We start from the raw sequence: 26,879 nt of genomic DNA on the forward strand, positions 1-26,879 counted from the left end.
GAGGGATATAGAAAAGAAGGTCACCTCCAGCTTTTGTTACAATACTGTACAACACCAACTGTATGTGTCTACCTGCCCATTCATTTGACATCTATACATTCATCAAATTAGCCAAACAATACAGTCACTGAAGTACCTGGAAGGGACGGCTGCAACAGGAGGGCTAACAGGTGGAACTGAAGTTATACTCGCTCCATGTTGCAGGGGGGCACCAGATGCAATGTACCCAGGGTGGGTGGGATGTGACGGGGGCTCTGAAGGCAAGGACTTCCTGGGTGCTGGTGGTTTTTTGGGTTGTACAAGGGCCTGAAGAAAATACAAAAGAAACATATAATACAATCCAGGTGTGATACAATGATTTTCGTTGATTATAGCCGATCGTCACAGAGTTTAGGTAACAGTGACAAGACAACTGAAAATTGAGGTGTCTAGACCAACTCCAATCCTTGGGGGCCTAATTGGTGTCACTTTTGCCCCAGCTAACACATGACTCCAATAATCAACTAATGATCTTCAGTTCAAAAACGCAATTAGTTTAAATCAGCAGTGTTTGCTAGGGATAAGGAACTAGTGTAACCACTACGGCCCCGAGGACTGGAGTTGCAGGGATGGGCTCTAGACCAAACGTAGATTTAATTCATCAACTTTTGGTTTAGTTAACTGTTCTGCTAATAGTACTAGAAATAATTTATGCGACTTGCTATTATTGACGTGTTGAAGGTTGCCTGCTTGTACGTGGATGATGCAAACTACACTCACCGGCCAGTTTATTAGGTACACCCATCTAGTACGGGGTCGGACACCCCCCTTTGCCTCCAGAACAGCCTGAATTATTTGGGGCATTCTACAAGGTGTCAAACGTTCCACAGGGATGTTGGTCCATGCTGACTCGATGGCATCACGCAGTTGCTGCAGATTGGACGGCGGTACATCCATGCTGTAAACAGCCCGTTCCATCTCATCCCAAAGATGCTCTATTGGGTTGAGGTCTGGGGACTGCGCAGGCCACTCCAGGCAATGTTTTTCCACTCCTAAATTGTCCAGTGTTGATGATCACGTGCCCACTGGAGACGCTTCTTGTTATTTTTAGCTGATAGGAGTGGAACAAGGTGTGGTCGTCTGCTGCAATAGCCCATCCGTGACAAGGACCGACGAGTTGTGCATTCCGAGATGCTATTCTGCACACCACTGTTGTATTGGGCCATTTGTCTGTTTGTGGCCCGCCTGTTAGCTTGCACGATTCTTGCCACTCTCTTTCGACCTCTCTCATCAGCTTGCTTTTTCGCCCACAAGACTGCCACTGATTGGATGTTTTTTGTTTGTAGCACTATTCTCGGTAAACCTTAGACACTGTCGTGTGTGAAAAGCCCAGGAAGGCGTCCGTTTCTGAGATACTCGGTGCGCCTGGCATTGACAATCATACCACGCTTAAAGTTGCTTGTGCCACTTCTTTTGTCCATTCTAACCTTCAATCAAACAGTCACTTAATGTCTCGATGACACGGCCACATGACTCACTGTCTGTAGGAGTGATCCATTTTCGTGAACGGGGTGCTGTACCTAATAAACTGGCCGGCGTGTGTATTTACACTACACCAATATATTAAGCATGGTTTAATATGCAAATGCAGTATCACAAATTAATACATTGCAGTTTGTACTTTAACTTTAAAATGCTAATTTCACCTTAAATCATTTTTTTATTTTCAATTAGTTACCAACATTACCTACAGCCATAGATTAGCTGTGCATTCTTTTGTAATCCCCTTTTAGAGCCACTTCCAAGTAAGTGAATATGAAGTACTTTGATCTGCATTTGTACATAACTGTAAATTCAGCAATACAATACAAATCTGAACTAAAGCTTGATTAGTCTGATTTAAGATTAATTGTCTCAAATCATTCAATCCATTGAATCAACCAATCAACTACATACACATCAATTAACCACACAATCCCACCAATCAACCATTAAATCCCTCCACAATCAATTAACCAACCAACCACACTCGTCACATAAATCAACCAATCAGACCCAATACCCACATGCAGCCATGTCTACATGCTACTCTGGTACCTGGCTGCCTGTTAGCACAGGGTCAGGGGGTAGAGGCCTGGTGGGAGGAGTCGGCCGACTCAACGATGGCTAGAATAACGGACGGAAACAGAAGAACAGGAGGAATAGATGGAGAGAATGAGAGTGAGGGGTGGAAGAGACCAACCAGAGGAAAGGGACTATTCGGGTATTCTAACAGAATACTGAATGAGACTCAGAGTAGTGTCACAATACTCAAAAATGTTCACTATTTGTACGTACGATGAAAACAAACTTCAGACCAATTCCCATGCAATGAGACAAAGACAAATCATTTATATTAGCAAACCACAGAGACGAGACAGCTACCTTTATTTATTCGCCATCATGCTTAGCTCCATGCAGGTAACAAATGCACTCTAAAGTAATGGAATAGAATCCATTACGCTACTATTGACAAGACAGATTCCAATCATGGAAGTAGATGATAAGAGGGAAAGATGATTGACACCAGTGCTCCTCAAAGCCATACAGATGAGAAAGAAATCAGCAATTTGACCAAAGACCATAAGATACTTTTTGAGGAACAGTGGTATGGAATATACACTGTGTGTACAAACATTAGGAACACATGCTCTTTCCACGACAGACTGACCAGGTGAAAACTATGATCCCTTATTGATGTCACCTATTAATTCCACTTCAATCAGTGTACAGTAATTGAAGGGGAGGCAACAGGTTAAAGAAGGATTTTTAAGCATTGAGACAATTGAAAAATTAACTGTGTATGTGTGCCATTCTGAGGGTGAATGGGAAAGACAAAAGATGTAAGTGCCTTTGAACCGGGTATAGTAGTAGGTGCCAGGCGCACCGGTTTGAGTGGCTCGAGAACTGCAACACTGCTGGGTTTTTCACGCTCAACAGTTTCCCGAGAGTATCAAGAATGGTCCACCACCCGAAGGACATCAAGCTAACTTGACACAACTATTGGAAGCATTGGAGTCAACATGGGTCAGCATCCCTGTGGAATGCTTGACACCTTGGAGAGTCCCTGCCTTGACGATTCAAGGTTGTTCTGAGGGCAAAAAGGGTTGCAACTAAAAATTTGGAATTTGTTCCTAATGTTTTGTACACTCAGTGTACATTGATTCCAGGGCATCAGCTAATTAACTATGTACCTGTATATTTGAATGTTATGTAATAATGCCAAGTGTTTTGTAGGCATCATCACATAATATTCAAGTCAAGTATTACAATTTACAAAAGTGATTGGAAATAAAGAGATAAAACAACTCTGGTGTGTGGAGCCACGGTCAACTAGTTCAATCATTGTCTCAGCACATAGGCTACTCTTCCAGATCTAAGCTGGGGATAGAGAGTTCGCTCATGTGGAGGGTTCTTTCGCTAAGTAACAGATTTACATGTCTAAACAGGAGAGTTAATCTTGTCCAAATTAAACCTTTGTTAAGCATTAGACGCTGTGGCTACTCTTGGCACTAAAAGGAAGAACATGCTCCCCCCCCATGCCAGTAAGTAATGCTAAGTAATCAAAGTAATGCTGTGGTTAGTTTTCAACATAATTTAAGTCACCCTGTACATGCAGGTTTCCATTCAGACTGACTGACATTTTTTTTTTAAATACATTTTAAAAATATTTTTACCCCAATTTCGTGATATCCAATTGGTAGTTAGAGTCTTGTCCCATCGCTGCAACTCCCATACGGACTCGGGAGAGGAGAAGGTTGAGAGCCATGCGTCCTCCGAAACACGACCCTGACGAGTCGCACTGCTTCTTGACACACTGCTCGCTTAACCCAGAAGCCAGCCGCACCACTGTGTCGGAGGAAACACAGTACAACTGGCGACCAAAGTCAGCGTGCCACAAGGAGTCGCTAGAGCATGATGGGACAAGGACATCCCGGTCGGCCAAACCCTCCCCTAACAACGCGGCCGGCTGCGACACAGCCTGGGGTCAAACCCGGGTCTGTAGTGATGCCTCAAGCACTGCGAAGCAGTGCCTTAGACCGCTGCGCCACTCAGGAGTCCCCTTCATAGAATCATTTTAAAGAAACATTGTGATGGCATGGCCCTCTAAACATAGATAGAAAAAGGGTGATTGCTTGAGAATCAACTGTGTTGGTGGTGCTGCTACGGCTACGGCTACTGCTACGGCTACTGCTATGGCTACATATGGATGAAGACCTCCTCATTAAATGGCAACCTTTGACTGTACCTAGTTGTTAAGGGGGCTGGGGTCGGGGGGGCAGGCCGTTTCTTTCTTATCTAATGATGGATATGGAAAAAGTAGAGGAACAAAACAGGACTTCGCTATAATACTGCAACTACGCATACATAAAAAGACACAGAATGTTAGTTCTAGAAAACATGAGGATTCTTATAGATTACTAATTATTATTTATGTAGTGATCTCATCTCATTGCATTGCACACACAAGCATTTTTCAAGCTACCCATCACCTCACAGGCCTAGGCCAGGTTACCTGGGCTTGTTTTAAGACAGGGTCAGGAGGGAGTGGCTTAGTAGGTGGAGCAGGTCTGTCCTGAATCTGAGAAAACAGGAGTCAAAGGGTTCTGACAGCCAATGGAAACATGCGTTGGAGGGCAAGTTAGTTATTAGAATTAAGCATTACATATTCAACTCACAGATTGAGAAAATATGAATTGGTCACTTGAGAACATACACTGAACAAAAATATCAACGAAACACGTAAGGTGTTGATCTCATGTTTCATGAGCCGAAATAAAAGATCCCAGAAATGTTCAACACACACAAAAAGCTTGTTTCTCTAAAATGTTCTGTACAAATTTGTTAACATCCCTGTTAGTGAGCATTTCTCCCTTGCTCAAATAAATCATCCACCTGAAAAGTGTGGCATATCAAGAAGCTGATTAAACAGCATTATCATTACACAGGTGCACCTAGTTCTGCGGACAATAAAAGGCCCCTCTAAAATGTGCAGTTTTGTCACAAGTTTATTTATTTTATTTTATCTTTATTTAACTAGGCAAGTCAGTTAAGAACAAATTCTTATTTTCAATGACGGCCTAGGAACAGTGGGTTAACTACCTGTTCAGGGGCAGAACGACAGATTAGTACCTTGTCAGCTCGGAGGTTTGCAACCTTCCGGTTACTAGTCCAACACTCTAACCACTAAGCTACCCTGCCGCCCCAAGTTGAGGGAGCATACAATTTACATGCTGACTGCAGGAATGTCCACCAGAGCTGTTGCCAGAGAATTCAATTTTAATGTCTCACAACCGCAGACCACGTGTAACCACGCCAGCACATGATCTCCACATCCGGCTTCAACATCTGCGGGATTGTCTGAGACCAGCCACCCCGACAGCTGAGGAAACTGTGGGTTTGCACAACTGAAGAATTTCTGCACAAACTGTCAGAAACTGTATCAGGGAAGTTCACAGTAGTTTTGCGTCGTAACTGACTTCAGTAGACAAATGCTCACCTTTGATGACCACTGGCACGCAGGAGAAGTGTGCTCTTCACAGATGAATCACAGGTTTCAACTGTACTAGGCAGATGACAGACAGCATGTATGGCGTCGCATGGGCGAGCAGTTTACTGACGTCAACACTGTGAATAGAGTGCCCCATGGTGGCGGTGGGGTTATGGTATGGGCAGGCATAAGCTACGGAAAACGAACGCATTGCATTTTACCAATGGCTATTTGAATGCACAGAGATACCGTGACGAGATCTTAAGGCCCATTGTCATGCCATTCATCCGCCGCCATCACCTCATGTTTCAGCATAATAATGCACGGCCCCATGTCGCAAGGATCTGTACACAATTCCTGGAAGCTGAAAATGTCCCAGTTCTTCCATGGCCTGCATACTCAACAGACATGTCACCCATTGAGCATGTTTGGGTTGCTCTGGATCGACGTGTATGACAGTGTGTTCCAGCCAATATCCAGCAACATCGCACGGCCATTGAAGAGGAGTGGAACAACAGGCCACAATCAACAGCCTGATCAACTCTATGTGAAGGAGATGTGAAGCTCAGCATGGGGCAAATGGTGGTTACACCAGATACTGACTGATTTTCTGATCCACGCCCCTACCTTTTTTTTAAGGTATCTGTGACCATCATATGAAATCCATAGATTAGGGCCTAATGAATGTATTTGAATGTACTGATTTCCATATGTTTTTTTATGAACTGTAACTCAGTAAAATCTTTGAAATTGTTGCATGTTGCGTTTATATTTTTGTTCGGTGTAGTTACTGTAGACCTTGTTAATATGTTAGATGCTTTTTGTATTTTCTTTATGCTCCCCTTATTCAGGCCAATCTTACAACTCATAGAAATGCCCACTACACACGTAGCCTCGTCCTCCTCTACAAATTCAAAAACATCAGTCTTGAACAAGATAGACCTGTCTATAACATTTTAACATTCAGGAATAGCTCTCCACATTTAAAAAAAAATACTATAGTATACAGTGCCTTCGGAAAGTATTCAGACCCATTGACTTTTTCCACATTTTGTTACATTACAGCCTTATTCTAAAATGTATTTTAAAAAAATCCTCAGCAATCTACACACAATACTCCATAAGGACAAAGCAAAAACATTTTTTTTGAAATATTAGCACATTTATTCAATCAAAAAACAGAAATACCTAATTTACATAAGTATTCAGACCTGTTGCCATGAGACTCAATTGAGCTCAGGTGCATCCTGTTTCCATTGAACATCCTTGAGATGTTTCTACAACTTGATTGTAGTCCACCTGTGGTATATTAAATTGAATGGACCCACAGTTGACCGTGCATGTCAGAGCAAAAACCAAGCCATCAGGTCGAAGGAATTGTCCGTAGAGCTCCGAGACAGGACTGTGTTGAGGCACAGATCTGGGGAAGGGTACCAAAACAATTCTGCAGCATTGAAGGTCCCCAAGAACACAGTGGCCTCCATCATTCTTAAATGGAAGAAGTTTAGAACCACCAAAACTCTTCCTAGAGCTGGCCGCCCGGCCAAACTGAGCAATCGGGGGAGGAGGGCCTTGGTCAGGGAGGTAACCAAAAACCTGATGGTCACTCTGACAGAGCTCTAGAGTTCCTCTGTGGAGATGGGAGAACCTTCCAGAAGGACAACCATCTCTGCAGCCCTCCACCAATCAGGCCTTTATGGTAGAGTGGCCAGACGGAAGCCACTTAGCAGAAAAGGGCACATGACAGCCCGCTTGGAGTTTGCCAAAAAGCACCTAAAGACTCTCAGACCATGAGAAACAAGATTCTCTGGTCTGATGAAACCAAGATGTAACTCTTTGGCCTGAATGCCAAGCGTCACGTCTGGAAGAAACCTGGCACCATCCCTATGGTGTAGCATGGTGGTGGCAGCATCATGCTGTGGAAATGCTTTTTAGCGGCAGGGACTGAGAGACAAGTCAGAATCGAGGCTAAGATGAATGGAGCGAAGTACAGAGATCATTGATGAAAACCTGTTACAGAGCGCTCAGGACCTCAGACTGGGGCGAAGGATCACCTTCCAACAGGACAATGACCCTAAGCACACATCCAAGACAATATAGGAGTGGCTTCAGGACTAGTCTCTGAATTTCCTTGAGTGGGCCAGCCAGAGCTCGGACTTGAACCCGATCAAACATCTCTGGAGGGACCTGAAAATAGCTGTGCACAACCTGACAATCTGACAGAGCTTGTTGTGAGGATCTGCAGAGAGGAATGGGAGAAACTCCCCAATTAAAGGTGTGCCAAGCTTGTAGCGTCATACCCAAGAAGACTCAAGGCTGTAATCGCTACCAAATGTGCTTCAACAAAGTACTGAGTAAAGGGTCTGAATACTTATGTAAATATGATATTTCAGTTTATTTTATAAATGAGCAAACATGTCTTTATGGGATATTGTGTGTAGATTGATGAGGAATTTAAAAACAAATCAATTTTAGAATAAGGCTGTAACGTAACAAAATGTGGAAAAAGTAAAAAGAGGTCTGAATACTTTCCAAAGGCATTGTAAATGCTGAAGTATTACTATAATTATATACTATAGTATTTACTGTAGTGTTTTTATACTAATTGACTATAGTATAAATGCAGTAGTATTGCTATAGTTAAAAGATTATAGTGTATACTAAAGGCTTTGGCGGTATCCAGATTGTCATACCGACCTTGTGCCATCCCGGGATATTCTGTAATAGTGGCACTGAACACAAGGGGTGCTATTTTCAAACCCCATTCAGCCTCTGTAATCCAAAGGTTACCAATGCTGATTTTACAAGAAGCTGACCACTAAGCTCGATAACTAGCCAGAAAATTCTACCTGCTGACTTACAGCTGCACTAGTTCAGACAGCATTCCTGTGTATATTAAGACAGCACGGAGTCAGTGCAAGATATGGCTCAGAAAACGTACCTCAATCCAGGGATGAGAAATGGTTTGTACTCTGAATGGTCCCATTATCCCAACTGTTACACCGTGAAGATGGGACAATTCAGAGTACCTCACATTTCTCCTCCCTGGATTGAGGTACATTTTAATCTACACAGGTCTGCTGGCTACTAAATTAGCAAACCAAATGCACAACTACAGAGTATTGAGCACATTTTAGACAGTTAACTTAAGTTAGAAGATATCTAGCTGTCAAACATTTAGTGATGAATTCCATACTGTAACTAGATCACCTGGCGTGTGCTGCGCAACAGTGAGTGTGACTCACAAGGCTCCGGTCTCTAGTCGTTGTGTGCTTGTAGACAAACACCATGTGATTAGGGACTACCGACTACCGTTAAAAATAACGTGACAGGTGAAATGAAGAACGCAATCTTCTTTATCTCCTAACGTATTGCACAAGTTGACTGCAGGTACTTTACTTAAAAAGTAGCTACAAATATTCAAAGTATTTAAATGAACTATGAAATAGTTTCATTGATATTGACAGTATTGAAAAAGCATCCCGTGGCTATTTCCAAATACCCCAGTATACAGTACACTACCCAAGCCTAAAATACTATTATCTTTGACATAGAATTGGCTGCTTTCTCTTTTCTCCTACTAAAACATTTCCATAACCAGTAGGTAGAAATTCTATAGGATCTACTACACATGATTAAGGTATACTACAGTGTGTAGTATAGTATTCTACAGTACACTACAGATTTCTATAGTAAGCACTACACGATCGAGGGGAATAGTAGTGTGTAGAGTATAGTATTCAGCAGTATGGATGAATATTTTCAAGACAAGTTTCAATACCTGCACCGCACCGGTACCTCTCCCTACTGCCCCCCTAATTATAGAGTTTGTCTTTGATCTTTGATCGCCAATGACATTGTTGTGAATTGCGAAATAGGCCATTCATAAATTCTGAGCCTTATGTTCCTCAATTAATTCAGCTAATTTCAGGTCGCACAGAGCGCACCCAAAGCATTGAGATGTATAATCAAACAAACGGCAAATGGCAGTCAAACAAAAGTCAAATGACTAAAGTGGCTAATCTTGCTACTAGATAACCTTCAACGAATGATAGAATATCTCCTATATTTGGCAAAAATCGAGTTGATGATTATACCGATAGCAGATCAGCTCATGAATAATAGGGAGATGACGAGTGGAAATAGTTTAAATATCAAAGTATCTTAACAAAGAACACCCGTTTTCAAAATATCCATATCTACTCCCATATTGTTAGTTGAGCACACATTCTCTACTGAAGATCCCATGGGCGGAAAGTCTGAGACAGAGCACAGAAGCAGGGGAAATGTGATAGCGGTAGTTCGACATGCATAGGCCAGAGACGTGCTTTGATAATGCAACCTATGGATTCCAGAATAAAGTTAGGAATTTTCATGCACGACAGGAGTCAGGATTTTGGATAAGAAAATAGGCTAGGCATTCGTACAGGAGAAGATATCATTTTCCCTCATGCCTACCCACAGACTTCATGTCTGTGACAGAGATGACTATGTACTAAATCGTGCGTAGGCCTATCTAATGTGTGAATGTCTGAAGAGTCACAATGACAGCTCAAAGAGGCACACGTTCTTTTATAGGCTGTACTGTAGGAGTTTCCTGTAGGGTTCATTAACTGCATTCGGGTCATGTGTGCAGTTCAGTAGTGGCAATTATGCGTTTACTTTGAATTTATGGCAACTTTGTGTGAAGTAAATACGTTAGACTAAAGGCTACCATGCGACAACCTGTTTGGATAATGTGCTATTAAATATTTTGCTGCACATGTTGTGTATTTTGTGGAATTGCATTTGTGCCGTCATTGGGGAACATTTTTGTAATTTTTCGGGTCTTGTCATTAAATATTTTCGGGAAACGTGTGTTCCTGGGTCTGTTAAGGGATCTCGGTTACCCATGTTAATCCCTATCCTACAGTTTACTACAGAATTCTACAGTAAGTACTATAGTAAACGGTAGTATTTTTTTCATGTGGGTCAACACAGAGATTGACATCTGCTAAATGACTAATATTATTACAACAAAGTCAGTGTTATCGATTCCATGTACCTGTAACAAGGGGCACATAGGAACAGTGTAGGTGGAAAAACTATTTGAGTGACTGCCAGGGAAGGCAAGGCTGGGTCATCTTGGTACCTTGTTAGAAGGCGGAGACGGGGTCATTTGGATGTCACTCTGGCGGCTCCAGTGGTACCTCAGTGGTTGGACCTGCTCCCCGTTACGAGCATCCACTCGCTCTGTGGCCGGAGTCCTGGGAGACAGCACACACTCACACATTAACACATTACCTTAAAGTTCATACCACAATTTCAATAATGGGGGTGCTGAAGCGTTACAAATAGTAAGCTGAGAACTGTCATAAGAGATAATGATGTTTCTCTAGAACACTGGTCTAGCCCTCAAAGAATGGGTGTTTGGTTACAATACACTGGTATACATGATTTTACAACCTAGGGGAATAATCAGTTCTGGTTCTGAAGAGTCAGAGGTCATTGCAGTGTTACAGTATTAGTAAAAATGAGGTTGACAGAAGTAACGCTCAAAATAAGCTTATAGAACTGAGACTCAAGAATGGTCACCATCACTATCCTCGAAACCGGCTCTAAAGGAGTCTTATATAAAACATTGAAGAAATGGGGAACTGGGGTGAGTTTCCCAAAGCCTTCGTAGCATTTAGTTTGTCGTTATATCCTACTTAAAGTGCATCGCTAGTATCGGAGCTGTTTAGTCAAAAAACACCTGTTGAACTAAAACTGATCAATCAAATTTAGTCACTCTCTTTAGATTACAGTGAGTTATTTTAATATGGACCAAAGTTCAGATATTTTTGCAAACTAGAGAGACTCTTGGGTGTTATATAAGTATTAAGTATTAACGTTGCACTTCAGTAACAATTTGTCATAAAGACACAGCCCAGAACTAATTCCATGGCTTTATTCTACCCTTAACATTTAGTACCTTTTAGCCTGTTCTGCAGCAAACACCAAGCCCCACTTCTCACTATGGGCCACACTGACCCCATTGAATCATGGGTAGGGAAAAACACAGTTAACTCTGACCTTCATTGAGTGATAAAGTGCAAGATAAACCTTGTGCATGTCCAATTCAAACTTGCACATACTCTAGCTGGATATAGCCCCTTTCATTCCATTATAACTATTAAAAAAACACTATGACCGTAATTCTGTCCATACTGATAGCGGGTTTCTGCACTGCGCAAGCATATACATACTATATAAACACTGTAACTAATATGTGAACACAGCTGGTGTCCCCTGGGTTAGGGCTCTCACCGGCTCTGTTGGCGTCCGGTGCCCTTGTGGAAGAGGCTGGTAGTGCCCAGACAGGGCAGGTTGCGGTGACACCGGGGGAAACGCAGGGCGAGGAAGAGGAGAACCACTGGCAGGACGAAGAGGAAGATGACCAGCAAGGCCACACGTGCCGGGTCGGATCCTGGAGATACAGAAAATATTGTGGTCTTGGTTATCATGGCAGACATAGAATATAGAATTAAAGCTGGGTGCAGGTTACTTATTTAATCCTAGTTTTATTGATACGGTGTTCCAATTTCCAGGATTTCACTATATATTTTACCTCTTGGTGATGTCATTCGGAAACAATGTTAACATTCACTGCTATGCGGATGACACACAGCTGTACATTTCGATGAAACATGGTGAAGCCCCAAAATTGCCCTCAATGGAAGTCTGTGTTTCAGACATAAGGAAGTGGATGGTTGCAAATGTTCTACTTTTAAACTCGGACAAAACAGAGATGCTTGTTCTAGGTCCCAAGAAACAAAGACATATTCTGTTGAACCTGACAATTAATCTTGATGGGTGTACGGTCGTCTCAAATAATACTGTGAAGGACCTCGGCGTTACTCTGGACCCTGATCTCTCTATTGACGAACATATCAAGACTGTTTCAAGGACAGCTTTTTTCCCATCTACGTAACATTGCAAAAATCAGAAACTTTCTGACCAAAAATGATGCAGAAAAATGTATCCATGTTTTTGTCACTTCTAGGTTAGACTACTGCAATGCTCTACTTTCTGGCTACCCGGATAAAGCACTAAATAAACTTCAGTTAGTGCTAAACACGGCTGCTAGAATCTTGACTAGAACCAAAAGATTGGTTCATATTACTCCAGTGCTAGCCTCTCTACACTGGCTTCCTGTTAAGGCAAAGGCTGATTTCAATGTTTTACTGCTAACCTACAAAGCATTGCAAGAGCTTGCTCCTACCTATCTTTCCAAATTTGGTCCTGCCGTACATACCTACACGTACGCTACGGTCACAGGACGCAGGTCTCCTAACTGTCCCTAGAATTTCTAAGCAAACAGCTGGAGGCAGGGCTTTCTCCTATAGGGCTCCATTTTTAGGGAATGGTCTGCCTACCCATGTGAGAGACGCAGACTTGGTCTCAACCTTTAAGTCTTTATTAAAGACTCATCTCTTCAGTAGGTCCTATGATTGAGTGTAGTCTGGCCCAGGAGTGTGAAGGTGAACAGAAAGGCACTGGAGCAACGAACCGCCCTAGCCGGTTCCCTCCACTGGGATTCTCTGCCTCTAACCCTAATACAGGGGCTGAGTCACTGGCTTACTGGTGCTCTTCCATGCCGTCCCTAGGAGGGGTGCGTCACTTGAGTGGGTTGAGTCACTGACTTGATCTTCCTGTCTGGGTTGGCGCCCCCCTTGGGTTGTGCCGTGGCTGAGATCTTTGTGGGCTACACTTGGCCTTGTCTCAGGAAGGTAAGTTGGTGGTTGAAGATATCCCTCTAGTGGTGTGGGGGCTGTGCTTTGGCAAAGTGGGTGGGGTTATATCCTGTCTGTTTGGCCCTGTCCGGGGGTATCGTTGGATGGGGCCACAGTGTCTCCCAACCCCTCCCGTCTCAGCCTCCAGTACTTATGCTGCAGTAGTTTGTCTCGGGGAGCTAGGATCAGTCTTATCTGGAGTATTTCTCCTGTCTTATCCAGTGTCCTGTGTGAATTTAAGTATGCTCTCTCACTCACACACACACACACACACACACACACACACACACACACACACACACACACACACACACACACACACACAGAGGACCTGAGCCCTAGGACCATGCCTCAGGACTACCTGGCCTGATGACTCCTTGCTGTCCCCAGTCCACCTCGCCGTGCTGCTGCTCCAGTTTCAACTGTTCCGCCTGCAGCTATGGAACATTGACCTGTTCACCGGACGTGCTACCTGTCCCAGACCTGCTGTTTTCAATTCTCTAGAGACAGCAGGAGCGGTAGAGATACTCTCAATGATCGGCTATGAAAAGCCAACTGACATTTACTCCTGAGGTGCTGACCTGTTGCACCCTCGACAACCACTATGATTATTATTATTTGACCCTGCTGGTCATCTATGAACATTTTAACATCTTGGCCATGTTCTGTTATAATCTCCACCCGGCACAGCCAGAAGAGGACTGGCCACCCCTCATAGCCTGGTTCCTCTCTAGGTTTCTTCCTAGGTTCTGGCCTTTCTAGGGAGTTTTTGCTAGCCACCATGCTTCTACACCTGCATTGCTTGCTGTTTGGTGTTTTAGGCTGGGTTTCTGTACAGCACTTGATGTAAGAAGGGCTTTATAAATACATTTGATTTGAGTGTATATCTATGAGTGCAGTCAATTTGTGCATTAACAGAGGAATGGTGAGGTACCTCTAGGTGCTCTTGCAGGGCCACTGTCCACACTGCCTCCATGGCCCGTGGACCTACAGTCTGGAGGAGCCCAACCCACGTCACAGTGGCAGTTCTTATTGCTGTTGCACACCTGGCAATGTCAGAGAGAGGATATTGAGCCATATTATTAATTTAACATCAACAGTATGAGCCAGTCCATTGTGAGCGATACAATATAACTCCTATAAGGGGAGACAGGCAGCTGGTTTGCTCACCCCGTGTCCGTTGCATTTGCTCTGACAATCGTCGACGCCGAACAAAGACACATCCTGACACCGCTGGTTCCAACAAGCCTGAACCACAACATGGTCAGTAAAACCAATCATCATTTTAGATATTTACGTAAACTCAGATAACAACACAGAAAACCTCTCATATTCCAAAAGGTCAAATGACCCATTCCACAAAAACAGAAGTATTTTGCATTGTATTTCTATAGTTGAGGAAATGCCCACCTTGCCAAGACCACATGCAGTGCCCTGTGCCACCATGGCAGGGTCGGAGACGTCGTCGCCAAGGTGGAAGTAGGTTCCCCGGCAGACAAAGTCGCTGTAGTTAAATTTTACTTTGGTGGTCAGGATCTCAGCGCTGGTGCCTAGCAACGGACGGTCATTGCCTCCCTGGCACTGGAGCCTCCCACAATGCACATCTCTGAAAAGTCAGACACAGTCAGACATATATAAGTGTTCATTAGGCACCAAATTGAAGAATAAGAACTGAAACAAGGCAGGACTACATTAACTTGTCCAATAAAATATGCTAATTTTGTTGTCTGTTGCAAAACAATTTGCTACGATGTGCCCTAATGAACATGGAACCTACTTGCTAGGGCAGGGGATGTAGGTTCCGTTTGGCATCTGGCCACAGTTGCCGTATTTGTTGCCCTGTTTGTTGACGGAGGAAAAGCAGACAGACGGAGCCCTTGTGGAATCTGAAAATAAAAGGAAGTTTAAACAATCATAATTGTCTCAAAGATCATACAGTAAAAGTGTCTGAACAACACTGCCTCCTGAGTTTATGAGCCAATCTCAATTCTCCAACTCTGCCACATATGTCATAATATGTCATAACTCGCCAAAACAGTTTCTTCAATCACTAGTAGTGACATTATATATACAGTTGAAGTTGGAAGTTTACATACACCTCAGCCAAATACACTTAAACTCTGTTTTTCACAATTCCTGACATTTAATCCTAGTAGAAATTCCCTGTCTTAGGTAAGTTAGGATCACCACTTTATTTTAAGAATGTGAAATGTCAGAATAAAAGTAGAGAGAATTATTTATTTCAGCTTTTATTTCTTTCATCACATTCCCAGTGAGTCAGAAGTTTACATGCACTCAATTAGTATTTGGTAGCATTGCCTTGAAATTGTTGAACTTGGGTCAAATGTTTTCGGGTAGCCTTCCACATGCTTCCCGCAATAAGTTGGGTGCATTTTGGCCCATTCCTCCTGACAGAGCTGGTGTAACTGAGTCAGGTTTGTAGGCCTCCTTGCTCACACATGCTTTTTCAGTTCTGCCCCCAAATTTTCTATAGGATTGAGGTCAGGGCTTTGTGATGGCCACTCCAATACCTTGACTTTGTTGTCCTTTAGCCATTTTGCCACAACTTTGGAAGTATATGCTTAGGGTCATTGTCCATTTGGAAGACCCATTTGTAACCAAGCATTAACTTCCTGACTGATGTCTTGAGATGTTGCTTCAATATATCCACATAATTTTCCTCCTTCATGATGCCATCTATTTTATGAAGTGCACCAGTCCCTCCTGCAGCAAAGCACCCCCACAACATGATGCTGCCACCTCCGTGCTTCACGGTTGGGATGGTGTTCTTCGGTTTGCAAGCCTCCCACTTTTTCATCCAAACATAACGATGGCCATTATTGCCAAACAGTTATATTTTTCTTTCATCAGACCAGAGGACATTTCCCCCAAAAGTACGATCTTTGCCCTCAGTTGCAAACCGTAGTCTGGCTATTTTATGGCAGTTTTGGAGCAGTGACATCTTCTTTGCTGAGCGGCCTTTCAGGTTATGTCGATATAGGACTCGTTTTACTGTGGATACAGATACTTTTGTACCTGTGTCCTCCAGCATCTTCACAAGGTCCTTTTCTGTTGTTCCACGATTGATTTGCACTTTTCGCACCAAAGTACGTTCATCTCTAGGAGACAGAACGCATCTCCTTCCTGAGTGGGATGACGGCTGCATGGTCCCATGGTGTTTGTACTTGCGTACTATTGTTTGTACAGATGAACGTGGTACCTTCAGGCATTTGGAAATTGCTCCCAAGGATGAACCAGACTTGTTGAGGTCTACAAATGTTTTTCTGAGGTCTTGCTGATTTCTTTTGATTTTCAAGCAAAGATGTCATGATGTCAAGCAAAGAGGCACTGAGTTTGAAGGTAGGCCTTTAAATACATCCACACCTCCAATTGACTCAAATTATGTAAATTAGCATATCAGAAGATTCTAAAGCCATGATGGAATTTTCTGGGATTTTCCAAGCTGGTTAAAGGCACAGTCACCTGAGTGTATGTAAACTTCAGACCCACTGGAATTGTGATACAGTGAATTATAAGTGAAATCATCTGTTTGTAAACAATTGTTGGAATAATTACTTGTGTCATGCACAAAGTAGATGTCCTAACCGACTTGCTAAAACTATAGTTTGTTAACAAGAAATGTGTGGAGTGGTTGAAAAATGAGTTTTAATGATTCCAACCTAAGTGTATGTAAACTTCCGCCTTCAACTGTAGGAATCCTTTGTCCAGGGATGTATTCTCTGCTGCTTTTAAAAAGTTCCAGTTCCACTGACCAGTCAGTCCAGGACTCTGGGGTTTGGATCTCGAGGTTCTACAGTACTTGGTCAAAGTAGTGAAACAAGTCCAAATAACTAGCCACTAGCTCCCCACAGTGGTATCAATCACAATGGTTATCGGGTACAGAACATTTGACCAATAGTGTAACTCACTAGGTCCCCACAACATCTGGCACTGTGTGTTGAAGCTGGCGCAGACACCACTGTAGCAGTAGGAGGCACCTTCCTCGCAGGGCTCGCCGTTCTGCAGGAACACGTTGGGGGGGCAGTAGGGAGAGGCACCAGTGCAGTGCTCTGGGAGGTCACACTCCCCCAGGGGCTGCCGACACATCCATCCACCTGTACGCAGCTGGTTAGACGGAGAAAATAGACAGTAAATCAGTAAAGGAGTTTATGATTTGGACCTTTGTTCAGTTTCATGTGACAGATCATGTATCAGTTTAGTTTATTAGGATCACTATTAGCTATTGCACACGCAGAAGCTACTCTTCCTGGTGTCCACATAAAACATACAAATACATGACAAAATACAGATCAGTACTAGACGAGAACATAAAAATCTGAGTTATAACATATGTAATTATAGTTATAATAAATATGATACTAACAACCTGAGCTGATTTTAAATGTAGGTGTTCAGTAGTGTGTTCAGTGATGGGGTTGAGTGTGTGAGTGTATCAGTGAGGGTCCAGTGAAGGAGACAGAGGGAGAGAGGCTTGCCCACCTTGCAGTTGTCACAACAGATGCCATCAGAGGAACACTGGGCCCCAGGAACCAGTTTACAGGTGGTGGCGTTGCAACAAGGATCGTTACACTCCTGGACATCCAGAGAGACAGACACTTAATAATTCATCCTAAACCCTAAAGTTAGGGCTCTTCAACCTTTTCCTTTCCAGGGATCCCCTCCCAGGCAAACTGCGACCCAGGGACCCACATCATACGTTAGTAATATAAACATTGAAATAACAAAATAAAATGTGTAATTTATTTTTATATTTCCGCGGGCCCACTGATTGACTACCCCTGACCTAAATCAAAGTCTGTTCATTGAATTATCATCCGTGGTGGCAGGTTGGTGTTCATTGTGATGAATCTTGTCCTGGAGGCAGCTCTGCAGGGTGGTCAGTAGCTGGCACATCCACAAAGTCATAAAATCAGATTTTAAACCTAAACCTAGGCATTCAGTTACCTAAACCTAACCGTACCTTAACCCTGACCACACTGCTAACCTTACGCCGGACCTTAAATTAAGACCAAAAAGCACATTTTTTTCATACATCTTGTATGATTTACTGTCCAACATACATCCAGCAGGCCGCAGTCACACTCCTCTCCCTTCTCCACGTAGAGGTTTCCACAGCGTGGCCCCCCCAGCAGTTTCTCAGGCTGAGGCACATTGAAGAGGCACATCCCCCCACCGTGGAGCAGGCTGAGGGACAGGTCTCTGGCACTGCAGCTGCTGAACAGCTGGCCTGGCATGAACCTGGGTCAGAGGGGCAAAGAGAGCAAGACATTTAGTGGATGCTCTTATCCAGAGCGTCTTACAAGTGCATTAAAATTAACATAATACTTGGCAACTGAGCTGCACATAACTGACCCTTTCTGTTTTGCATCATTGACTTTGCGTGGCCTGGTGCTTTTGTAATGCACGTCAAACGTAGCCCACCATAGCCCCATAGCACCTCACCCAGTAGATGGCTCCATGATGCAGCCTCCCAGGCGTGGCTCGTTCTGACACTGGCAGCGCCGGTCGGCCGTGTCATGATTCATGCCCAAATTGTGCCCAAGCTCATGGGCAATGGTGGACGCCACCCCCAGTACACTGACCAGGTGATCCTGCACACAGAGAGGGAGAGGGAGACACACAGAGTCGTCAGTCAACTACCAGACTCATACTATCATTGTGGGGCAGTTGCCCCTCTACTCCACTGATAAACCTAACCGAGGCTAACTAACTCACCACATTGACCCCTCCTGACCGGTCCTTGGAGCACATGGAAGACTGAGATGCCATTCCCACTGTAGTTCCATCAAATGACTCCCCCCTGGAACAGATCAAACACATACAGTTATAGTTAGTCTATTTTCACAAAGAGGCCTTCCACTGGTATATTCATGTATTTGGGATGGATCTGTTTCCATAATGTACAGGTGTGAGAAAGGCACAATAACCTTCAACCAAGTCCATTTGACTACTCACATAATGAGCTGAGCATTGTCGTGGCGCAGGCGTGGCAGCAGCTCTCTGGTGCGCCACTCCAGGAAGCGGTTGAGGGTGTCTGAGGGACTCTTGTCAACCCGGATCTTATCCTGGTCACTCCAGATCTCCAGACCAGTTAGAGCCACACGCACACTCAGCGGCCGGTAGAACTAGAGAGGGGTAGATGAGAACCACCATGACAAACCAATGAAAATATAATACAAATATACATCGGCCAGTATATTAGGTACACCCACCTAGTACCGGGTCAGATCTCCCTTTGGCCCCAGAACAGCTGGAATTCTTTGGGGAATGGAAACATTGCTCAATTGGTATCAATGGATCTAATGTGTGCCAGAAAAACGTTCCCCACACCATTACACCACTGCCACCAGCCTGTACCGTTAGCACCAGACAGGACGGTGCCATGGATTCATGCTGCCTACGCCAAATACTGACTCTGCCATCAGCATGACACAACAGGAACCGGGTTAAGTTGGACCAGGCAATGTTTTTCCACTCCTCAATTGTCCAGTGTTGGTGATAGCGTGCCCACTGGAGACTTCTTCTTGCTTTTGGCTGATAGGAGTGGAACCCGGTGTTGTCGTCTGCTGTAATAGCACATCCATAAAAAGGACTGACGAGTTGTGTGTGAGATGCAATCCCGAGCCATTATTTGCCTGTTTGTGGCCTGCCTGTTTGCACGGTTCTTGTCCATCTCCTTTGACCGCTCATCGAGCTGTTTTCTCCCACAGGACTGCCGCTGACAGGATGTTTTTTTGTTTGTCGCACTATTCTCTTTAAATCTTACACACTGTCGTGCGTGAAAAGCTGAGGAGGCCAGCCGTTTCTGAGACACTGGATCCAGCGCGCCTGGCACCGACAATCATACCACGCTCAAAGTTGCTTAGGTCACTCGTTTTGCCCATTTTAACATTCAATCGAACAGTAACTGAATGCCTTGATGCCAGTCTACATGCTATATACAGCAAGCCACGTGACACACTGTCTGTAGGAGCGAACCATTTTCATGAACGGGATGCTGTACCTAATAAACTGGGTGTATATGGTTAATACATAGACATCCTCCAGCGATTTATTTTACTTTTGAAAAGCAATATCCCAAGTATAAATACAGTAAAGTACACACACTAAAGGGTGAAAAATGTGTTTTTAGCAAAATAAATGTTTTTTAGACACCTGCAAACTTCAAGGAGTAGGGCATTCAAGGAGCTGGTCTGTTGGGAATACGTGATATCGTCAGCCTCCCGCTTGCTTGAGGAACAATAGAGAAGCAGTAGATGACAGAAAAAGTAAGCCCCCCCCCCCCCACTTGTGCCATGTCACGAATTACCTGGACCACTTATTGAGATGTGGCTTTTGTTAAGTAAATCAGGTGTTAAATGAGGTGAAGGGGATACCACTTTAATATTAGGTTACATACCCAGTCTACTTGGTTGGCCACATCCAGCATTCGATAGATGATAGTCTTGTTGATTTTCTGGTAGTTAAGGTACTGTAAAAAATAACCGTTATTGATTAGGACAATAGAGACAGAACATGATGGGATTGGTCTAAATGTACTGGGGTCTCTTCAGAGTGCAGCTACGTCAGTGCCTTGCTTACACTAAGGGGCATTGTCGTACATTAACCTTATCGTACATTACCTCTTCGTGATCAGCTACAAGCACAAGCTCTATGTACTTGGTCTCTGAGAGAATGTCCCTCTTACTCTGCAAAAAAAGCAAAGTGTAAACAAAAGACATTCGGGCCAATGTACAGTATGTTGTCGACAATTCAGGGAAGTCAGTATGGTATTTTCAGCAGTGGCGAAAACATTAGTAGTTCCAATCCCTAGATAAACATTTGATTGTGCTTCCAGCCCCTCTCACCCTGTGTGGGACTTGTGGTGGGATGTGGATGGGGGGTACAGGTGTATGAGACACCCCACAGCCCCCAACACTACCCCTCTCCAGAGGTCTGGTGGAGTAAAGCAGGTGCATCCCCTCCTCCTCCCCTCCACTCTCCTCTGCCCCCTCCTCATGGTCTTCCTCAGGCTGCAGCTCAAAGCTCAGGGTGGAGTTGATAGCCACCACACCCCTGAGGGAGAGGGGAATAAACAGGGACTCACTCAACAGGGAGTGAACAGGGGCAGAAAATGGTGTCCAAGTTCAAAGTAAATACAGTTACTTCAGGTGAGGACATTGTGCAAGGCTCTGCTAGCAACCAGATGACCCTTTCTACATAAACATGACCCTAAAGCGAGTATATGGCCACACGGTCTTCCCACGTGAGTAAGAGCTCTAAATAACTCCAACTCGAAATAAAGGTGGAGGATTTTCCTTGGATTTCTGCCAAGTTCATTTGGATATCCCTAAAGTATCCAAGTCAGCGGAAGGGACCCCAGATTAAAACTGGCGCTCTCTCAAATCGGGTGATTAGTATGCTTGAGGAGGTCAGAGTTTTTTCAGATTAATCTGGATTGGATTAAAGCCACCTCACGGTCGATCATTCCGCCCCACTCACATAACCATGACGCTCACATAACCATGACGTTGTTCGTACTGCAGGCAAAGATGAAGTGCCCTTAGTAAAGACTTCCCCTTTATAATAATAGGTTCACCATATAGTGCACCACAAAGGGAGTAACTGAGGAGAGCTATTAAGTGGGATAAGGCTGACCCCTGTTTATATTACTTTACTGGTTTTAAATGCATGAACAGATAATGAAATGCATATCCTAGCCACCGTGCTTCTACACCTGCATTGCTTGCTGTTTGGGGTTTTAGGCCGGGTTTCTGTACAGCACTTTGAGATATCAGCGGATGTACGAAGGGCTATATAAATACATTTGATTTGATTTGATATGCTTATAAGGTAATGGGGGGGAAACCTATTGAGCCGTTAGGTTTTCCATTAAGAAATAGAGCCTAAAAGGCATGACTACATAGTATGAATTTGTATGATCTCTCTTCCATGGACACCATTCTCAAATCAAGAATGTTGACTGGGTACATCTACACGGAACATTGTTTGCATGCTGTTGCTTTGCTTGTGAAGTTCCTGTGAAAATGTACATTCCTTTGGATAGTGACAGAGTGGAAATGATCCTAATTTTGACAGGCTGCATACCATCCTGTAGTTTTGACAGAGAGTTCAAGTTGATATTATTACCTGAGTCCAGAGCAGGTACTGAGAGCCACCCTGGACTGTGGGAAGCCCCTCACTGAGCCGTGGTAGTAGCAGTGAGTCTAGGAGATAACAACCAGGGAGAGAGGAGTCAACATAATATAAGGACGACATTATTATCCAAGCTCATATGAACTAACTTGCCGTTTTCATATCAACCCCTTTAACAATTCTACCTATAACAAATAAGAACATTTACAACACATTACTTACCACTGTGCTCTCCTCTAAAGAAACCCCAGTGCCATTAGGGAGGTAGTAGAAGACATTGGGGGGCTTGGGCAGGAGATCACTGCAGGGAGAGGACAGGGTTACTGTACATTCATCCAGACTACTTCCTCTGAAGATTTGTCTGAAGTCCGAACGTTTTATTGTTGATGATAAGACTTCATAGTTTCATTAAGGGATTTAACTCAACGATGGCAAAGGTTGGGGCATTTCTGCATCACAACTCCCCATTCAGATAGCTAAAGCTTATAATTACATATATTTTAGTCTTCTGATATTTTAAAATGGAGTATCTTTTGTTAGTGAGCTTATTTACTGGTTTTTCTCCAGGTCCAAAAGATAGATGCTGCCTCCAATTTGAAGACCACACTGTAGCTTGTCTGGGTGACCATTCTGTGAAAGGAAAAGAAACATACACCTGGTAATGTGTACTGTGATTTTGATCCTCATAAGTCAGTGGATAATTGAACTAAGTCTAATACAAAAATTCAGTTGGACACTTCCCCCTAACAACTGTTGTGCTAAAGGGGAACAAGGACCTTGTGTGACCAAATTAACTCATCGTCCAACAAAATCTTTCCAGCAATTACTTTGTTTGCTGTTGTTGTTGTTGTAATCACTCAATGTTTCAACATGGCGTACTCATGATTAGCACGTGATGAGTGTCTTAATGAGCGAATGCCGCCAAGAGCAGCTTGAAGTGGCAAACGGGACAAAGGGGCAATCTCCTTAGTGAAACAGCAGTAATATCCAGTATCACCATGTGGTCTTTCTTATTAACCCTGCGAAGGTTAACGGATTGAGGCTTAGGAAGTCCTGCATAGTTCATAAAGAGCATGTTATGTACACAATGACCTATATCCTTTAGAGGCTGATGGACAACATTTCAGATGTAGTAGACAGCTATGAAGCTCTTGTCCTTTCTCTGCACTAAAGTTCCATTATTACGCAACGCTCAAATTGGATAATACTATATACTTTGAATCCCTTCAGCCAATCAATACTCATCCCATCAAACCAGTCAGCGGACATGAAATGAGATGGTGCGATTAAAGTTATACTTTGTCTATGGCTGCAGCCCCCCCTGAGCACTACCTGTCAACGCTTACACCTGCATGCTCTCTAAAATAGACCCAGTCTCTAAATGCGTGCTGCACCCAGTCCTTGATTGGCACTGGCACCTAAGCACAATACTAGAGCCCAAATGAGCTGAATCAGACTGTCAGCCAGGGTTACCCCTCATAGGCACTAAGGACCAGGCTATAAATGGACTTCATTTGCCTGCTGCACATTTCTCTCACCAAATGCAGAGGCGGCGGTGGGTAAATGACATCCTCTCCCTCTTTTCATGTCCATTTCCCCATGCGCTTCCATCTCATTACAGTCATTCCCCCCCAGCGGGAACGAACACTGTCTCTCTTCCTGCCATTCAGTCATTTTCTAGCGCATTTAACGGCTCCACCTATGAAGACAGTGAGTAAGTGAAACCCTTCCTGTTGGCGCTTCCCTCCTTCCCCACCGCAGAGTGCTGCTTCCTCCTCTCCAGCTAACTGACAGGAATTGGCAGGGGATCAGGCTTGGAAATGGGACTAGAACTAGGAGTACAGGCAGTAAGGTAATGGTGGTGACAGTATGCCAGAGAGGTCTGTTCAGTTCCAAGTAGCGGTTAGTGACTATGAGTAACCAGAGAGTCTAAATCCTCTGTGGACCGGCGAAAACCATGCTGGATAATGTCATTGCCGGGTACCCAAGTCCAAGAACAACTTACACCCAATTCACTCTGAAGTATTCTACTGTCCACAGTCCCAGAAATACTTTAACAACATCATGGTTCATATGACACATACAACTGTGTCCCTGTACCATAGGCTCTAAGAGGCTATTAGTAATAACATAACTATTCACACTGGAACCAAGTCATTGGATATGTACAAAATTTAACTGGTTCCACATCCAAGAATATCATAATCCAAGAAGAATCCCAGAAGTAGATGATGATAATTGAGGGGGATTTCCAATACATTTGAATGAAAATATAACTCTGGTCTATTTCTAGTTTCTATAGTCTTTGTTATAATCAGAGGGCTTCGGTGAGGTCATTCACCACAGTATGTAAGGAGAGTGTGACTGAGTTATGTTGGGTGGACCTGTGTTTTTATACCGCCAGGGCAAGAGTCCAATGAGTAACCTACAAAGACTCTGGGCACAATGGTGGAGATCTGGTTAAAAACTACAAGGCAAAAAACAAACGACACTAATGTCAGTTATGCGTCCAAAGAGAATAAAGATTAAGGTTGAGAAAGCGATAGGGAGAGAAAGAGATAGGAAGACATACAGCACATGTACACACTCTCTCAAACATCTGCATCTTTTGGCAAGCTGCCTTGGATTGTGGTTTTGGGGTGAGAGGTCAGAGTAGAAACAGGGCTCCTTCCAGAGCAGAGCAGAGCTACATCTGTTCAGAGCTCTAGTGGAGGATCACACCCAAATATCTGGAGCTCAGCCAAGAAACACCCACCCTCTCCACACTTTGTTTGTCATTGCCTCACTTCTCCCTTTCTCACCCTTTCCCTCTTCTTTGAGCATTACAATTTCTCTTACATCTCTCTCCTTGTCTCTACCACCTCTTCTCTCCCTCCTCTTCCTCCTTCTGAATCTTTACCTCACTCTCGCAACTGGTCTCTCGTTTCACTCTCACTGGCATTTCACTTTCACCTCTCTCACCTCTGTCATTCTTTATCCTATCGACAACCATGTCCACTCCATCTCTGCTGCCATTACCTCTCCTTCCCCCACTCTCTACCTTCACCCTCTCCTCCTCTTATTTCCCCCCTCTCCTTCAGTGAGGTAAGTATCCCAGGCCGTGACCTGCTGCTAGTAACAAGATGAGCTCACCGCCACATGAATGCTGGGTGGGGTCCATTCAGACCCAGAGCTGCTTGTGACCCACAGCAGAAGAAATAAACCAGGGAGGAGGAGAGGGGAAAAGGGGCGGAGGGGGTGTAACGGAGGAAGGGAGGGACGGGGCGAGTCGTGATTCCTCTCAAGCTCTTTCAGCTCAACGGACGAGTGCGAGGGAGGGAAATACAATCAGTCAGCTCCTGGGATGTCGGTCTTCCTCAGTCCCTGTTGTGCTTCTCTGTTATTTAGTCTGACCCAGAGCAGCCCTGGTTCCTGTTTATGGATCAAGTCTGGACATGTGAATGGAGTGTGCCTGTCCACTATCTGAGGGAAATCTCTGGGTTAGTTCATGACTTGTGTACCCCTTTGCATTACAATAACAGCAAAGTAAATTCATGTACAATGGGCAACATGAGGTAGAGGAGTGTCGCATTCAACTCCAGTCCCAAAGGGAATGTGGTGTTTGCTGGCTCTTCTCCTCTTCCCTAGCACTTGACTGATTAATATCAATGAACCAGATCGTCAACACGTCCTGGTTTATAAATGTTCAACAGATGCTGGTATGAAGGCAAGAGTGAAAACCACTTCACTGAAACTCATGTCTGCCTCTGATTGTTTCTTTACTGCTGTGCATGGATATCCAGAACTAACCTCCCCAAAACAAGTGATTAATTCCCATTTAACTAGTAGCCTGCCTACTTGCATTCTTTACCCAGTTCAATACACCACACACCCTAGTGAAACACTTTCCCTACAGACACTTTCTTAAGTAGATAAGAGCCCCCCCCCCCTTACGTAAAGAATCAGTCTTACCATGCTTTGGGTGTAAGACAATAATGCCCACCTCACACACACACGGCTGTCTTAATGGTAGGGTAAAGGGTTGGGGTGGCAGAAATGCTCACTGTCAACACAGAGCGATCGTGCTCTGAATTAGGTCCCCTCCTTAAGCTGTATTAAGGTGAAGCTCCCTGCTGCACGCCTTACACATCAGAGCTCTGTGTGTGTGTGGTGTCACAAATCCATTCATAACCAAGTTGGTGTGGAGGCTAATAATAACATGTCTGTATTTTCTTCTTAAAACATTTATTTCCAACATCAATGTGGCAACAGTCTGAAAGTTTGTTTGTTTGACAAAGTAGATCTATTCATGGTTCAACGTTGACAGAAGCTATTCAGGCCAAGTCAAGTGCCTCTCCCAAGAGGACACAAGTCGCCTGCCCCACCATAAGAAATGAAACTAACACTGTGGTGACTGGCATGTTTTCTTCTTTAATATCTCACTCACGTATAATCAATCTGAGATCCTAATTGGGCTGGGA

General features: G+C 44.0%; 1 protein-coding gene across 4 annotated transcripts in view; it reads right to left on the reverse strand.

Annotated features, from left to right (window-relative positions):
• The window catches only part of LOC110486252 (disintegrin and metalloproteinase domain-containing protein 15), a 36,886-nt gene that overhangs the window by 2,946 nt on the left and 7,061 nt on the right, over positions 1–26,879 (reverse strand). Inside the window, exons 3-23 of one of the 4 annotated variants that reach the window (XR_016485697.1) lie at positions 22,973–23,049; positions 22,642–22,720; positions 22,414–22,490; positions 21,132–21,339; positions 20,907–20,972; positions 20,684–20,755; positions 19,240–19,409; positions 19,000–19,084; positions 18,727–18,875; positions 18,345–18,522; positions 17,764–17,856; positions 17,193–17,388; positions 15,041–15,149; positions 14,674–14,869; positions 14,434–14,511; positions 14,198–14,309; positions 11,798–11,957; positions 10,641–10,755; positions 3,696–4,600; positions 2,077–2,145; positions 137–306 (exon numbers count right to left, since the gene is read on the reverse strand). Coding sequence is in view for 3 of the 4 variants with exons in the window: in XM_090195417.1 (XP_090051543.1) it covers positions 137–306; positions 2,077–2,145; positions 4,535–4,600; positions 10,641–10,755; positions 11,798–11,957; positions 14,198–14,309; positions 14,434–14,511; positions 14,674–14,869; positions 15,041–15,149; positions 17,193–17,388; positions 17,764–17,856; positions 18,345–18,522; positions 18,727–18,875; positions 19,000–19,084; positions 19,240–19,409; positions 20,684–20,755; positions 20,907–20,972; positions 21,132–21,339; positions 22,414–22,490; positions 22,642–22,720; positions 22,973–23,049 (2,525 nt within the window). In the remaining variant the exon portion in view is untranslated. The remainder of the gene's footprint in view (positions 1–136; positions 307–2,076; positions 2,146–3,695; positions 4,601–10,640; positions 10,756–11,797; positions 11,958–14,197; positions 14,310–14,433; positions 14,512–14,673; positions 14,870–15,040; positions 15,150–17,192; positions 17,389–17,763; positions 17,857–18,344; positions 18,523–18,726; positions 18,876–18,999; positions 19,085–19,239; positions 19,410–20,683; positions 20,756–20,906; positions 20,973–21,131; positions 21,340–22,413; positions 22,491–22,641; positions 22,721–22,972; positions 23,050–26,879) is intronic. The other 3 variants (XM_090195417.1, XM_021557712.3, XM_021557720.3) reach the window with 3 other exon arrangements.

This window comes from Oncorhynchus mykiss, chromosome 2, assembly GCF_057628025.1.
Source record: "Oncorhynchus mykiss isolate SJ-2025 chromosome 2, ASM5762802v1, whole genome shotgun sequence".
Taxonomy (NCBI): domain Eukaryota; kingdom Metazoa; phylum Chordata; class Actinopteri; order Salmoniformes; family Salmonidae; genus Oncorhynchus; species Oncorhynchus mykiss.